Source organism: Rutilus rutilus, assembly GCF_951802725.1.
Source record: "Rutilus rutilus genome assembly, chromosome: 9".
NCBI classification, from domain to species: Eukaryota; Metazoa; Chordata; class Actinopteri; order Cypriniformes; family Leuciscidae; genus Rutilus; species Rutilus rutilus.
This window is the reverse complement of record NC_140223.1, coordinates 38,584,605-38,601,977: the sequence shown is the minus strand read 5'-3', so window position 1 is coordinate 38,601,977 and position 17,373 is coordinate 38,584,605. Positions and strand designations below refer to the sequence as shown.

At 38.2% G+C, this 17,373-nt stretch overlaps 1 protein-coding gene across 2 annotated transcripts in view; it reads right to left on the bottom strand.

Moving 5' to 3' along the window:
- Positions 1–17,373, bottom strand: part of rsrc1 (arginine/serine-rich coiled-coil 1) — a 148,626-nt gene that overhangs the window by 17,259 nt on the left and 113,994 nt on the right. For both annotated transcript variants that reach the window (XM_084419804.1, XM_084419805.1), the window contains exon 7: positions 6,781–6,846. In XM_084419804.1, the coding sequence (XP_084275930.1) occupies positions 6,781–6,846 (66 nt within the window). The remainder of the gene's footprint in view (positions 1–6,780; positions 6,847–17,373) is intronic.

The window sequence follows — 17,373 nt, the reverse complement described above, 5'->3', positions numbered from 1 at the left end:
CAAAGCACCATTATTATTTTTTTTCTTTACGTTGAACTCAACGTAAAAAAAAAAAAAAAAACTTTCAATTTGCAGTGATAAAACAAATCAATAAAACCGTAATTGCTTGGCATAGCATGGGAAACAAATTCTGAGAAGGAGGCTGATGTCCAGGCGGATTAGGCTTTTCTGGGTTCAGTGGGCCAGTCGACGGTAAAGGTTTCTGCGTGATAATTAAATCTTCTCACTCTGATTTTCTGCCAATTTTATTTCCCTTGGGTCCACAATACTGATTCACTGCTTATAAGCCAAGCATAACTAATCACTGGAGTATGGAAAATAGTTGCTTTGAATGAGAGAAAGATATGCAAACATATTTTACTTCAAATATTACAGCTACATAATGCTTACAATGATGAAGTGAGATGATGTAAAAAAAAATATGCAGTGTTTTAACCTTTAGCTGGGTCTAGAAACACACTATTGCTTCAAAAAGCAAGCTGTGTTTACTGTATGTTAGCATGTAGATTTTAGACACAATAAACATTCAATAACTAATGACTGGTTTACAAACTATGACTAGTAAATGTTCCCTAAAGGGAAATACGGAAATACATTGGATTTTCTTAATTTAACATGTAATATCATACACTGTAAGCAATGTTTGGGCATGGAGTGTTTGAAAACGCCTTTAGTGTTTAAGACACTGTGGGCCAGATTTACTAAACAGGCCAAATTAGTATAAGACCGCAATCCTGATCTTGTAAATTCTTACACGATGCAAGCTGCAACTATACCAAACGATTTCCAGACACTTTCAGCTGGTCTTGCTGGGATAAACCATCTAAACACCATCCTGATCAAGCTGAGAAACTTAACCAGCTAAGACCAGCTTAGGCTGTTTAAAAAAAAAAAAAAAAAAAAAAACCTAGACCTTTTAATAAACAATCTAAACTGTGTTATAATTGGTGTTGCGTACTGTAATAAAAACAAAAACAAAAAAAGTGGGCCAAGTCTAATCCAGTGATCAGTCATAACCGCTGAGAAGGGCTGTGAATATGTATATATTGTCAATATTGTGTAATCCAAAAGAAAATAATTCTTGATAATGTCAAGTTACTTTACTGAATTGATGAAGAAATGATAAGGATTTATGCCAATATTGTCCAAAACGCCACTTTGAAACCCAGGGCATTTCCGAACTTTTGAAAGGCACTGAAGTATATGTAAGGGATAATGTAGAGCGAGGCGGTTGTTCTAGCGAATACAACCGCGAAGCGGAGGGGTCTTGAATCAGCCTGAAGGGGTTGTATTCGCTATAACAACCGCCTCGCTCTACATTATCCCGCTTATTACATGGCTACCTACCAATTAAATCAACAATTTGACACAAAATATTGATTTAAAAAGGAGTTTATTGATTTAAAACCGATTGTATTGCTTCCGCTAAAGAAAATAGAATCCTGCGTCCATAGCAACGCTCTGTTTTTCATGGCAACGGTGTGTTATACTTCGCAGCAGTTATCAAGAAATAACACACCGCATTCTACATTAGAATTCAACCAAACCATGTAATATTACAGTGTAACGTATGGAGAACAGAATAAAGTGACTGTTCAAGATGGCGTAAGTAAACCGCATCATCATATAAATGCCACGTGGTGTCAAGCATACAAGCAGACTAGCTCTTTCCTCAAAGACAAATCCTTCTCAGAAGTCATGTCGAAAAGCTGTATGATACAGAGAAGTGTCTCATTTAGCAGGTGGCGTATTTCAAAGCTAACCCATTAAAGAGCAGTTGCAGTCAGGACAATTAAATCATTTAGGCCAGTGCGAGCCCCCGCTCAGCAGGCTCTAGTCCCCGGGTCAACTGCTTGTAGACCCTCATTTACACAGCATTCGTATTCATGACAGCAGAGCGCTAAATATTTAACAACAGTCTTGCAGGAGATACTATTGTTAAGCTCACAGGTCAAATCATTTGATTTATAAAGAGATCACCTCACTCTCCATCCCCCCTCCCTTATATCGCGGACAACAAGCCATTTAATGGGTTTGCACGAGACCGTAACTGTGCTGTAAGTTATAATTTGGATTTTAACTCAAGAGCAACATTTGAAATGTAATGAAATATTGTTCTGATGATATTTTCTTCTCTAAGGGAGTAATTCAGGAATATTTAAAAGCCTTACAGACAGTATATCAGCAATAAGCTTTTTAAATTCCATACATTAATATATGTCTCTTTATGTAAATATGTGTGTGTGTGTACACAATATTTCAGTATTAATGCAATAATAATACATTAACACTAAGTAACAAACAATTCTATTATACTTCGACTTAAAAAATGGATAATTAAGCAATATTTATACACCATTAACCAGATATGCCCTATCAAGCCTTTAATTAAGTTTATACCGGAGGATTAAGAAATTCAGCATATTATATATGCATATGTGAATGATAAAATGCACCTCTGTTGGTCATTGATCATCCTCTGTCCTATTGACCATCTGATTTTCTCTCTCTCTCTCACACACACACACACACACACACACACACACACACTTGTTCAGCACTACGACAGACACCTCTTGTGAATGACAACAGAGCTTGTTATAGTGAGATTAGAAATGAATGGATACAGGGGGCAGTCTCTGTGTGTGTGTGTGTAGGGGTGTTAAATTTCATCTAAATGTTTAATGGTAGTATCATTCTCCAATACAGTCACACACACACACACAGAGGTACACACCAGCAAAGATGACCCGCACGACACAGCATAATTAAGGAAAGTCTTTCCCTTTGCCATGGTGAAAGAGCAAGCTGCTCTAATGATACGGGTTAAACGCTGTTATACGGCTCATTAAATATATGATCTGCATGGATACGGACAGAATGCAGGTCTGTGCCAGAGAAAACAGTTATAGACTGAAGTGCCCAGCAGTGATGGACTGTAAGGGATTCGACACTGATTTGAATATGAAAAAAATAAAAATAAAAATAAAAGAAAGCTTACGTCAATTACACAATGCCATAGAAGAACTATTTTGGGTTCCCCAAAGAACTGTTCTGTCAACATTTAAACCCTAACCCTTAAAAGAACAAAACACTTTCTTAGTGTAAAGGAACATTTTAATAATCTAAAGAACCTTTTTCCACTATGAAGAACCTTTTGTGTAATGAAAATCAGCGATGCCAATAATGAATCTATATTTTTATGTAGAGATGCACCGATGTATCGGCCAATAATTGCTATCGGCCGATTAAAGCTACTCTTTTCGCTTGTTTAAAAACAGCCAATGATCAGGGCCGATTATATCCTGTCAATCAAAAGGGTGCGGAGGAAAAACGTGTGAGACTGCAACTCATACTGTGTGTGAAGAAAATCCTCTTGTGTTGAATTTAGGGCAAGTTAATGCGACAGTAACGCTTTAACAGTTAAAAAATAGCAAAGTTAATGCAGGCTTTATTTGACCCTATGAATCACCCGTAGTTCAAGCCAGGGTTGCCAGATCTACGTTTTTTTCCCTACATCAAACATTACTTGTAGCACCTCCCATCCACTAATCGCAAAGAGCTTTGTGTCTCAGCTTTCATATTCTGTACATTTTATCACAAAAATGTGATGTGACAGAGCGCTGTAGCGCCTCAGTTCAGGCGGCAGCTCGGAGGCTTTTCTTCCACTTTTATACAAAAAACATGCATGAATATCAGAAGGTATGTTGAAAGATACAGTACAACTTACCGAAATCCGTATCATGTCTCATGTAATCACTCAATCAGTGTTTCAACCGTGGAAAGGCCTCAATAAAACAGCTTGTGAACAATATCACTTAACGTTTATCTCAGGAAAGTTCACAGTTCGTTAGTTAGCTATAAAAACATTAGAAAAGAGATTATTTACTGCTAATTTTATATGTATGTTTGAATAAATTTGCCATGAAGTGTTTATGAAAACTACCTTATGCGCAACTGAGTTTGTAGGCCTATACAAACATTTCAAACATATCTGGAAATAAAGAGCAGTTTGATATAACAGCTCTGTTGTTAATTTTAACCTCTAATGTTATAATATTATACCAAATGAGAGGGTTCTCTGTATAGTTTGCAGCATTATTTCGGAGAGATTTTTTTTTTCCTTAAAGGGATACTTCACCTCTGGAAAGATGAATGTGTATTTAAAATGGGTCATTTATGTAGAAGAAATGTGAAATTATTTTTGAATTTTGAGCTTTCTAGACTGAGAAAAGCCATAAAATGTATTTTTGGCTTATGTGGATGAAAGACAACAACTCCCAGAATGCACTTGCTTCGCTGCCCTAGGAGGCCACTCCCAAGCCACGCCTACCGGTAAGAGAGCGCTAGGCTACTAGTGAGTGTGACGGACTCTGCCCGGGATTTCGAGATCGCCCAAAATGTCCGGGATTCGGCTTTTGCGTTCTACAGTCGCCATTCATTATGTTTACTGTGGCGAGCAGGACAAGACTGAGGGCCGCGGGAGAACGGCACGAGGCCGGTGGCGTGATTACGAGTGACACCTCTGAGACGCACCGGTCTCGTATCTCTCATGGAGGAGCGGGAATTTTCTTAGCAATGCTATAACGCACATCAACCGATCACTTGTTTAGCGTTCATGTAAACACTACATTCAGATTCACCAATCGGAATAAATTCAGTTAGATTGAAACAAAAGGTGTGCATGTAAATAATGAATGGCGACTGTTAGAAAGCAAAAGCCGAATCCCGGACATTTTGGACGATCTCGACTGCCGGACATGTCCGGGAAAAAGAGGATGGTAACCCCTACTACTCAGCTTTCTCCACAGAACAAGAGCCTGCTAGCTTAGCTTCCAAAGAAAGATGGCTGACACTATGTGTACATTCTGTGAGTGAGATCCCACCCTCTATGGGCGGGTTGAGAACATGCGGAACGAGCCCCTACTACTGGCTGTAGTCTTTAGCCTCTGGCCAAAAAATCCTCCGATGACGCAAAATGACGATTTTTGCGTCATCGGAGGATTTTTTCCAGACAAAAAATGCATAAATCTCTCGTCTCAGGGGGATATGAGGGTGGAAAGCACGGTAATTCAAAAATACTACAGGTTTTCTACTAATACAAAGCTTAATGCTAAATCCTGAAGTATCCCTTTAAGAAAAATCTAACTATCGGTATCGGCAAATATCATTCAGAATAATCGGATATCGGTATCGGCAGAGAAATTTAGTATCGGTGCATCTCTACTTTTATGATCTGATTTTAAAAAGTACTGTAGATGTGCTTCAGTAGGAAGTATGTTGTGTGAAATCCCCTCTAAAATGATTAGCATGAGCATGATATAATGTATAATCTGCTGTGTTTTCCTCTTCATATTCAGTTCAGCTGGATTGTAGCTGTGGAGCTGAAGTTTGCGAGCCCACAGAGGGAAGTGTGAGCAGACCCTGTTCATCCTGAAGAATGGAGATTAAAGCCAGACCAAAACCTGCCCTGCTCTCACGATGTCACTTCCAGATCATGCGGACAGAGATTGAGTGTCGGCAGCAAGAGACGCGTTCAAAAGACACGTAATTGTGACTATTTTTGTACATTACAAACGCGGGGTTGGAGGTGGTGTTAAGAGCCTTCCAGCGCTAGGCAGGAGGAATGCGTTACTTCATAAAACAGGAAGAGTTTAAGAGAGAAATGAAAGTGTTTTGGGAGGGGGGGGAGAAGTCAATTGATTCCAAAGGGTGAGATTACAGCATGAACTCTTCTTAAGAAAATCAGTGTGTGACTGCGAGCCACACACTGTAGCCTGGAGCCACGCATGTGCAATTTACCAGCGCTGGAATCTGGATCCAGTAATGGAAAGAGGGATCAATGCAGAATTAAGTGGAAGTGAGAGAGTCGGGAGATGAGCTGAATGATGAAATGCTTTTTTTAAACCATTATTTTCTATTTCTAATGAACTGAGAGTGAGAGACCATGTAAGAAACCATAACAATACACCTTTCGGTATTTTTGATATTGCTAAGATCAACAAGTGAATGATGTTGATATCATGCAAAACTGTCCTCATTATTTTACTTCATTGCTTCATGAGCAGAATACGTCAAATGTTAACAGACTGTCATGGGAATATGATAATATATGATAATATGATATCATAAGCATAAGGCATTTTCACACTAAAAGTGATGTGAAAGTTACAGAGAGAATTGTTTCCAAAATTATTCACACAAGAAGAGTATGATGCAAATGCTAAGTGGGGGAAATATATCAAACACAATCCAATAATTAACATTAGTTTCAAAATTATTTCAGTTGGCGTTATTTTATTATGTGGGAAGAAAGAGAGCATGGAGTGACGCAAGAGACAGGAAACTAGCTATGGGAAACATGTGGCCCGGTAAAACAGTCAATCAAACAGTTTAACACTAATTAAGGTACGGTCACATTTACTGTTGTCCGTCAAATTACTGTAGCTCAGTCATTGCTATAGGAATCCATGTGATTGGGAATCTTGCTTGAAGGCGGAAGATTTCCCCATGCAGATTTTGAAACAGGTTCACGTTGGTCACTGTGTTGACCAAAACTGATTCATACTGTACATCACTATACAACTGATCAAAGACAATAGACCTTTCAGCCAACTCGAACCCATTGCGATATCTGTGTGGGGGAATCTTCCACCCTCATGAGAAATTCATAATTGCATAGATTCCTAATGAAATGACTGGATTTCACCCGTAAACAATGGTAAATATGACCACACCTTTACATTAGTTTGAGGTTAACATTTTTAAAGTTCGGCTCACCTTCCTCCTTTATCGTCTTTTCTTCTTTAATATTTTCCTTTGCTTTCAGTACTTCATCAGTTTTAGCTGAAACAAAAAAAAGAGAACATTGCAACATTAGTTATAAGTTATAAACAGCCCATTTAATATATAATTAAGAAGCCCTTTATACTATAATGTCTCTCTCTCTGCAAATGTACACTTCTCCCCGCCTGCACATCTTTTAGTCTTAAGCACACACTTATTAAATAATTTTTCAGCATGCTAATTAAAAGCCTGAGAGGAATCCTTACGCTGTGGAAACACAGTTTGTGTACATAGTCTTATGGCAATTCATTTAGTCTGTTGACTCGCTTCTCTCCTGCCCTCCAAATAATGAAGACGTTAGCTGAGATGAAGACATATAGTGAGCAGTGAAGGGGGACTATCAATACAGCCTGTAAATTAATTACACCTCTGTTCCCGCACGTAATTTATTCTAAAGCGTTCATGTCTCCCAGGAGCAATTTGCCTTTATTGCTGTTTCACTCGCTGATGAGAGGAGTCATGCAAAATTGAGTCCCTCATAGCATTACCTTCTATGAGTTTCAACTTTGAAGTAAAAGGAGAGGGGAGGGTAATCATAGTCATTACGAGAAGCAAATTGCACAGTTTGCCATGTTTAGACCAAATCAGCTGGAAAATATGATTGTTTGACCACTGTTTGACAACACGACCATTTTAACAAATGAGCTCAGTATGACTGTTAATATTAGAATATTTTTTCCACGAATCAGGTGTATTTTACCCTTCTCCAAGCTCAATTGACCGTTCGCGAAGACCCGCCCCCTTTAGTTACTGTTGCTTTGTCTGACAAGCCGTGCTTGAAGTTCGCTCTCACGCCACACATCGTGTTCTCACGCAGTGAATAATACATCGCGGAGGAAAGAGGACACTGACAACACGCTGACAGACAGGACAGAACAGGTTACTTTTGATATGAGTCTCAACTTTAAAATTTGGTCTTTTTTAAAAGAAATGTAAACAATAAATACTGTTTTGTGGCTCTTTAATGTGTTTGACAGATCGCTGTAGAGCCTCAGTTTAAGCTGCTCGTGAACCGATCATCTCTTTCCCTGTAGTTCATTTATAGCATCAAATAAACATGAATGAACATCAGAAGGAATGCTGTTTCAACCGCGGAAAGACGTCAGGAGGACACGCCATTTTTCAAGTTCAAATCCACCAACTCTCCTGACCGCTTTGTCGGACAAAATGGCGGATGGCGGATTATGATTGGTCAGTCAATCAAACTCCATGCAAAGCGTGAAATCACCTTTTTTTCGGTAAATATTTTATTTTAATTTCAAAATTATTTATATATGGGACTGCACAACTTAATTATTTTGCCATATATGAGATTTTTAACAATGATATGACTCATTGCTGCTGCTTAAAGCTGCAGACAACATAACTGCAGTGCAGACTTAACAGAAACAGAACACGATCATCCGTTGGTGTAGATGCTAACATAGTTATCCTTATTGTAATCGTTCTTGGTGTGAACGGGTCATAAGATCCACCAGATCTGTGCATTTCTTGATGTATTAGGAGCCGGAGATGATAGCACAGCACTATCCGCAGTAGAAAGCTAAAGACTTTCACTTCATCTACACTTAATTCCAGTTTGGCTGGCAGGATGGATAATGGAGCCTCCACTGAAATTCAATTGTGATTATATGTGTAATTGCAGCTTCGGGCCCCAGAGTCATGTAGGCATGCAGGACTATGTTTCATTGAAATGATCACACAGAAACAAATCCATCCGCCTCCTTCATCCAGTGGGCTGATTAGCAGCGATGGCTCGTTAGAATCCAATGCAATAACGCAAACATCAGAGAGAGATGGCCGGGGCCCATTATCAGTGATTGATGGAGGGGTAGTGTGTTGTACGAACACGGGGGCTCAGGGGGGCCCACTATTTAGATTGAATAAAGCGCTTCGGTTTATCAGGTTTATCCACTACAGTAGAGCCACACGCAGAACCTACTCGACTTCACCCACTTTCTGTCCCTCTTTACGCAGCAGCAATTCATTGATATAACACTGCCAACTGAAGGAGGTTACTGGCTCCTGGAATAACATTAAGCAGACATGTGAGATAGGATATTGAATTCAAGCGTGTGCCTGCAAAATCCGTGCGGGAGTGTCTAACAGACGCCATGTAAAACCAGGACAGATGAGGTGTTGAAGGGTGTCACACGAGGCCCAGGGTTTGTTTGGGCAAAGTTTGAATTCGAAGGAAGAACTGAGATGCTTTTTGAATGGATCATGGAGTAAAGGAAGTGTGTGGATGGATGATGCACATACAAATAGGGGTGTGACGATAACCGCATCACCGCAATATCGCGTTGATGAGATGCCTACCGCGGTGTGAGGTCATCACCGCACGTTTTTTTTTTTTTTTTTGCTGAAAGTTACTGGAGTGCATATGGTGTGTGATATGAACTATAAACACATTCATATTTTGCTTATATAATTTACTGTATTCTGCGAGTCCCATGTTCAAGGGCTTTTGGAGAAAAAAAAATGCTTCCTGTGCAAGGGAGGTAGTCGAGGGACAGTCCGTTAAACATAGCCTATGGGGGATTTATTTTTTTGTGTGTGTCTGATTATTATTAATTAACTGCTAGGTTTTGTGATGTTTACAGATAATGTTCAATTAAATACAAACAAACACAGGAATAAAAGACAAGCATAACGTAAACAGTTGGAGTTAGATTTTAATTGCAAGTAGCGATCTCTCTTATATGGTATAGGAAATAACAGTTGACGGCGCTAGCCGAATGATTCAAAAATAGCCACGAATCTAGTGTCTAAGCCAAATACTGTGTCGCCTTTGAGGCAGGTGACAATTAAGGGGAAGCCGGTGAATTTGGACAAGGCGCACAAATGTATCCGTCTCGTGAGGAAATACCACTAACCAATAACTAGACCACATCTTAGAAAAAATAACCGTCCTGTGGCGTTTGCAGGACTTAAGTGCAGCACACCTACCTTAGGTCGGCGACACACTGGCTGCGTGGCGTGTCTGTTTTTATTTCGGCTCCCATGTTAACAGGTTAGAGCTTGAGAGCGTGAGACGCGCTTCTCAGGTGCGGCACGAGCCGCGCTGAAAACGCGTGCATGCCAGAAATAGAACCAACGCCTATTTTTGTATGTCATTTTGACATGAATACATATTAATAAATTACATTTTGATGTTTGAAAGTTAAGGTTTTGACATAAATGTATATATAAATGTAATTAAAAAAAATATTATCGATTTTCAAATATTGCACCTGTCAATACAGAACGAAATATTCTGTAGCCTATTTTGCCGTCAATACTGCCGAGTGCCGACGCTGTCTTTGCTGCTATATATTTATGTTTAACATTAAGTAGCCTAGGCCTTCCACAACTCTCTCCCCATATGTCGAATATATCACCAATGAGGCATATATGTCACCTAGCAGCGCTGTTTCTGGTGTGCAAGGACATAGAAAAAGACACGCAACTGACACGCAACAGAAACACCACACTCACACCACACAGCCAGTGTGTCGCCGGCCTTAAGACTACCTAATTAATAGTTAATTATTAATATTTACAATTTAATATAAATGTTAATTTGTTTATTTTTTTAATAAAGAATACTGCTTTATGATAATTCATTTCCATTGTCATTTACAAGCTGCATGGTCTTGATCGCGTCTGCAGTGTGTGATGCGGCCGCGGGTGATTTTTTTTTTGGGGGGGGGGGGGGGGGGGGGGGGTGTCGGTTAACCGCCAAACCGCGATATTTGTTGCTTCTTCACCGCGGTAAGAAAAAATCCCATACCGTCACAGCCCTACATACAAACACACACCAATTTCAATGCTGTGATGGAGAGAAGGTAAAAAGAAACGGGTGAAATAATGAATTATTGATACACCAATCACCTTTTAGCCTCATCAACTATCGGAAAATGTACACAGTAGAACAAACTTAAAGGGGTCTTATTATGCTTTTTAACATTTTAAAGCTTTATTTAGTGTGTAATGTTCAGTTTCAATTGATCCTATTATCCATGTTTGGAAGAACAAACACTACTTTTAAATTGTACAAGTCACCATGAAATCAAAATGGGGAATTCTGTTTGTTTATGGAATATTGCAGTTATTAATTATTATAAATGTCTCGTAATCTTGAATCAGAATAACTTCCCCTCCCCATCTCTTCTCTTCTCTGATGACGAGGGGTGGGGCAATAACCTGTCACTCACATGAGATCCACCAATAGTAAACCACAACCATCCAATCAGTTCCCCACGGACAAAATCAAGCCCCGCCCTACATTTGTTCCTGTTCACAACAGGAAAACAAAGGCTATCGCAACTTCTGTTGCATGCCGACTTTAAATAGAAATCACCATTATTAGTCCTAGTCAAAAACATGAGTGCACCTGCTCTTTTCCCCATTACAGTCAAACTGTGACTGTTTTTCTTTTGTCTTTCCTGTTGAAGGGAGTGTTGTTTCCCTTCACCACGAATAAGACTACAAACATGTGTCTTGATATTAACAGAAAAATATATGAACACAAGTAACATGCAAACACAGTGTTTTTATATTCAGAACTGAATGGAAACATGGAGAACATGTGAAACACGTTTTACTTTAAAACTGACTTCTTTAAAGTTACAGTCCGTAACGTTTGGTGCTCTAGTCGTTAATAAACAGAACTGCATGTGTTTTGCGGAAAAAAACATTGTAGCCTGAGCTTTTTCTCTGTTTATGATGACGAGTCACGCAGGTACTGGGCTGCCGGTCTAAAAGAGTCCCCATATAGAGTTGGCAAAAAGTACAGACTTTGGTAACCAAACGTACCAAATTGTAGCCAATCACATACATATCCGATGAGTGCATGAACACAATGGCCAATCAGAGGTGTTTACGATTCTGCTCAACAGCACTCAAAGCGTCACATTTTTAAAGTTTCGGTAGTTTTTGACAACTCTATCCCAATATAAACACTTATTATAGGTGTACCGTAGTGATTCAGGATAAGACAAAAACACCGTTTGGAAAATCGATTCATGATTTATTCGCTCATCATATAATATGTGTGCAAAAAGTGTTAAGGACTGCAGCTTTAATCGAAAAAAAAATTTCTTGCTTTGGCTGACCATATCCTTTAATTACATTTATTTATTTAACTGTAATCACTACTGAAATAATAATGTCACTACTGAAACTCACGGTAAAATTTCGGTAGTGACATGATTGTTGCGATAGTAACTGTTCGGTACAGTGACAAGTCTAAGATAATTTTGAGCATTACTGAACAAAAAAAATAAAGAAAGTTCTAGTCAGTACAAGCCTGGAAAACATAGGTTTTCACATACTAAGAAACATTAAAATATTGATTAAAACCCCAAAATTTGTATTTACTTGCAGAAAATACTGAATGGATTTTGAGATTTTGGAGCACATTTACTGTAGGCTACTTTAAAATGATCAAGTATGGCATCTAACCACCCATGATGAACAGATATATGCCGTCTCACTTTCTGCTCAACAATTAAAAAATGCAGCTAAAATCAGGTTCAGCAAACAGACTAATATAGTGTCAGTAGTGATATAAAAGTGTGGAACAGTATTTTTTAATACGAATTTAAAATTAAATCCTCCTAGAATCTACATATTCTTATTTCCTTTTGCAGAAATCAAACAGATCTCAAACAGACATATAAATAAATATGTATATATATGAAGAGTTCAGCATGAAATTACTTAAATATACAAGCTTTATAAAAATTATCATTTTAGAAGAAAATTTCAGATGGCACTTATAGGCTTTTGCATCTGAACTCTTCATATATATATATATATATATATATATATATGACTACATATTACTTTCAGTTTAACTTTAGGATTTAGGGTTGGGAGGACAGCCACATCCTAATAGAAAGTACTCTACAGATGTAATTTAGTGTATATTTAGCTTAATATTGGGTTTAAGTACTGTAGATATTTACTGTGAAACTGCAATTTGAACTAATTGTGTAGATTGGCCTATATACACATCCTGAACACACACAGCACAGGGGAGATATATTGTACAATCATACGCAATGCTGCATGAGAGGGATTTCACATCTATAACAGACAAGAATACTCTAAGGACACGCAAGGCTCACATTGTCTACCTCCTTAAAACAAACCCTAAAAACGAAACACTCCAAACCCGTGCAGAATCCTCATCTCCAGCCTCAGGCCTCTCAGTAAAACCACACAACAGCCATAATAATCCTCTGTGATTAATTACTCTGGCCTTAATCTCTTACAGCGCTGGTGTGGAGGAAAGAGGAGCACAAAGGAGCAAGAAAAGCACCCGTAGCTGCAGCACAGAACAGATTCAGCCGGCATACCTGCGTCCCTCTCCAGAGAAATCTGCCCTGTTGAGTTTAATGAACAGTGAGGATCATGTTACAGTATTGCTGGTATAGTATGTTTAATAGGGGTGTAACGGTTCAAAATTCTCAAGGTTCAGTCTGTATCACGGTTCTAGGGTCACTGTTTGGGTCTGTGCTATATTTAAGGGGGAAAAGGACTACTGTCAAATAAAAATAAAGACAATAAGAACAAATGATCTAACTACAAGCAGTAGCATAAATACATACAATATAGCTTTTCTGGTATCCAACCGTCTAGTTTCCAGGTACAGAAATTCAATAAAGTAATCAAATGTAAAATAACACTGCATAATCATAACTGTATAAACTATATAAAGATTAAAAAGCTATTCAGTCAAGAGCAGCTTTATTTCCTTGTCTTTTGTTGCTTGATTGACATTAACAACACAGACGGCAGGACAATTAGGCTGCTGTCACTTTAAGAAACAAAGCACAATCCAGTACACTGATGCTGTACACATGCGTCGTCTTTCTCAGCTGTTTACGTTCACTCAAGGCATAACCGAATATGTTTGATAGGATACTCGCCAAGACGGGCATGCTGACATACTTTCTGTCAAAGCATAATATAGATGCGCTGTCAGATTTGAGATGAACCGCGCGGTACAAGTGTTGTGGAGAATGGTACGGTTCGATATTTTACCGTGAACCGTTACATTCCTAAGCTATATAAAAACTACAATTTACAAACACAGTTCATAATTTTGTGAAAAGGCATAAGAAAGTGCAGCACTGTATGTACAGTAGCAAGAGCAAGTTCTCTTGTTTTGTGTGTGTGTGTGTGTGTGTGTGTGTATAAACAAGGGAGATATTGAGTGACTGACAGATACTGTAAATACAGTTTTACTAAAAGTTATAATTTTTCAGTAATGTCAGAACAGCAGATTTATTTCCAAAGAATAGCAGTGCCGTGTGACAAAACAATACATCTATTTTCTGTCACACTGAACCGCACATGCAGCTTTACACAAGAGGTCACCATTTTAAATATATAAATGTATAAATATAGGTTATAATTACGCTACAGAAACATGCTAGGTTTTGGAAGTGCACACAAATGCTCTTTTAACAAGCATATTTCACAGCTTTCAGTGAAACGGATAGATGTCAGAAACAGCCTTGGGTGAGATCTTGTTTATCTAGTGCACTTAATGCGCCTCACCATCACTATTCTTTAATCAGTGTGTGTGTGTGCGAGTTTATAAGACAGTGAGACAAAGTAAGAGAAAGAAAGATTGAGAGAGAGAGAGAGAAAAAAAAACGTAGTCTCTTTAAATACAAACTGGTATGGAGTCAAATAATCACACAGGCAAAAACTTACACAAACTCTACAAGCTCAAAGAATATGAATATCTGTAAATGAGAGTGTGTGTGTGTGAATGAGAGTGAGTGTGTGTGTGTGTGTGAGTGTCCTGAGCGACCACGTCAATCACAAGCAATCTGAATGTCAGAGCTCGGGGAAATGTGATAAATCAGCAGCTTGCCAAATGACAAACATGATATTTGCTGTAGCACCCCACAATTGGAAAAATGTCCCTTTGAATCAGGAATTCACTTTACACTCACATTCACACAACACACACACGCGCACACACACACACACACACACACACACCTCTGGCTATAGTCCAGAAACCTACATACTTGTACACGTCTGTAAAATGTACACAAAAAGCAAAAGAAGAGATCAATATGTGATTGTTAAGACGGAACGGAAAAATTGATAACATACATATTACAGTAAATTACAACTAACCAGTGAGTGTCACGATTAAAACCAGTCCATTGTTAGACACTGTTTGCATCAAGCAAGTTTGACTTCGGCAGGAATTTAATTTGCGCAGTGACAAATATGAAGAAAGGCAAAATGCAGCCAAGTTATTTAGTGGGAGTATGTACAAGCTGCAAACACAGATATAAACCGCAGGCTCGCGAAAGCAATCCGTTGAGCTGAACAACAAAGACCTAAACAAAACAGAAAAAGCACTTTGCTTAAATGGAGATTTACCTAACAGTGTCACATTCGAGCAAAACTTAAATGATATTCATGAAATATTAACAACTAAAACAATTAGAAAGGGAGCTATCATATCAATTTGATCAATTATTCATCAAAAAGTCCTTTAACTGGATTTCTATTTTGGATGTGAACTGTGGGATCAATGTCTCTATAATCAGATGTCTGCCGCTGTATTCTGCGGTCAGGCCGGGCTCTGCTTCATCCCTTCCTCCAGACACTGACAGAAATCCTGCACGTTTCCAAGGGAAGACGGGCGCGATGAAGATATGAGAAGCACCCTCACCAAGAGTAATTAATTAATTACATGTGTATAGCGTGGTGTTTTTGAATCAGGCCCTGGAGAGTCTGAACAGAGCACACAAACATCACAATCAAACCCTGAGCCCTGATCAAATATTCCATTTCCGCATATTCCACCAGACGTCTCTCCACACAACTGTGCGCATCCCGCCTGAAGATCCCACAGCAGCTTTCTGAGAATAATTTGAGATGATTTCTTTAATTTACAGAGTAAATACTGGAGATTTGGTTGCAGAAACACAACAGTCTGAGAGTTAGTTTCATCATGTCCACTTGAGACTCTGCTTGATGAAGCTTGTTTTATTCATGAGCGTTTGGAGAGAAATGTGCGTAGGCCCGTCTGTCTCTTTTGAAGGTATCTGCCATGAGTTCAAACTCAGAGTCGATCTGAGGACATATAGCTTGAAGCCTCTAATAGCAGAACGGGTACAGCGGTTTAAGAGGAGCTCGTGATGGCGGTCTAACCGAAGGATACGTGTAAGACAGTCTCATCGGTGTTGGAAATCTCGTTTGTAACTAAATGCAAATATACGGCTGTGCACCTACATGGGACTCGAGGCTCTTCGTGTTCTCTAGTTTAACCCAAGGCAGAGCTCGGACATCTCTCTTGATCATATCCTGAACGAATTCAAACCTCAGCGTTCAAGATCAGTCAATGTTGTGTGGGGAGAGAAAGAGAAAAACAAATGGGCATTTTCAGGGTTAATCATAACCTGTATACGGACGGATTTTGTCTGAAATGTAAAGGTGCTTTGAATTTTGCAGGCAAAAAGAAACATTTGTCTATTGTCAATATTATAGTGATGTATGAAGCGCAGAAGTCAGCTAAATATTCCTGTTGAAACTACAACACATTGTAAATGTGACTGCATCTTAAGCTACTCAATTGTAATATAGTACCTACACTCAGCCACAACATTAAAACTGCCTGCCTAATATCTGTAGGCAGGCATTAGGCAAATCCATAAACATATTCACTGACATATCGCTTGAGACTTACTGATGTACATATTATAATTAAACTTTATTGCACAATGCACATTTCTTAATATTGTGCCTAAAATGTGTTTTTAATATCACTATTAACAAGGATTGTATGATCTAAAGTATACTTGCAACACTTCCACTTTAGCTCCATCAAATACACTTAAGTATATCTTAATAACTTTAAGTATACCAATTTAGTCAACCAAAAGTACAATTGCAGGGTATTTTTTATTAAGTACATACATATATAAATGGGTCAATGACGTGACGGGTAATGTTTTTGTCCAAAGGCCTTAATAATAATAAAAAAAAACAAATATATAACATCCAAAGTATGTAAGGTAGTACAACTTGATCTCTTTTACTGAATCCAAAAAGGTTTTAATTATATTTTACTACATATAAAGGTATTTTAAAAGATTTTGAAGTGTCAAAAGGTCATTCGGTAAAACCGATATAGTAAATATTTAAATGGAATAATATTGTTTTTAATAACTAAAGGAACTACAATAATACAAATATAAAGCAGATTTTTCCCTTTTCTCCTTTCCCTGTGCAATGCTTTACTTGAATATGTTGGAGTGTTTAGAGTAGTCCAATAAATGATTACATTTATGAGATCAGTGATCATTTTATTTAATATTTCTTCTGTGGTACACACTATATACTATCTCAACATCAATGTCAAATCAGTTTTTAACTTTCAAATCAGTGGTTAAACCGAATGACTTTTTTGGTGACAAATCTTTTCCATCTTGTAAAAAATGACAAAAAAAACAGTGTTAACTGATTGTACAAACCACAAAATCTTATTGTTAACACCTAGGTAAA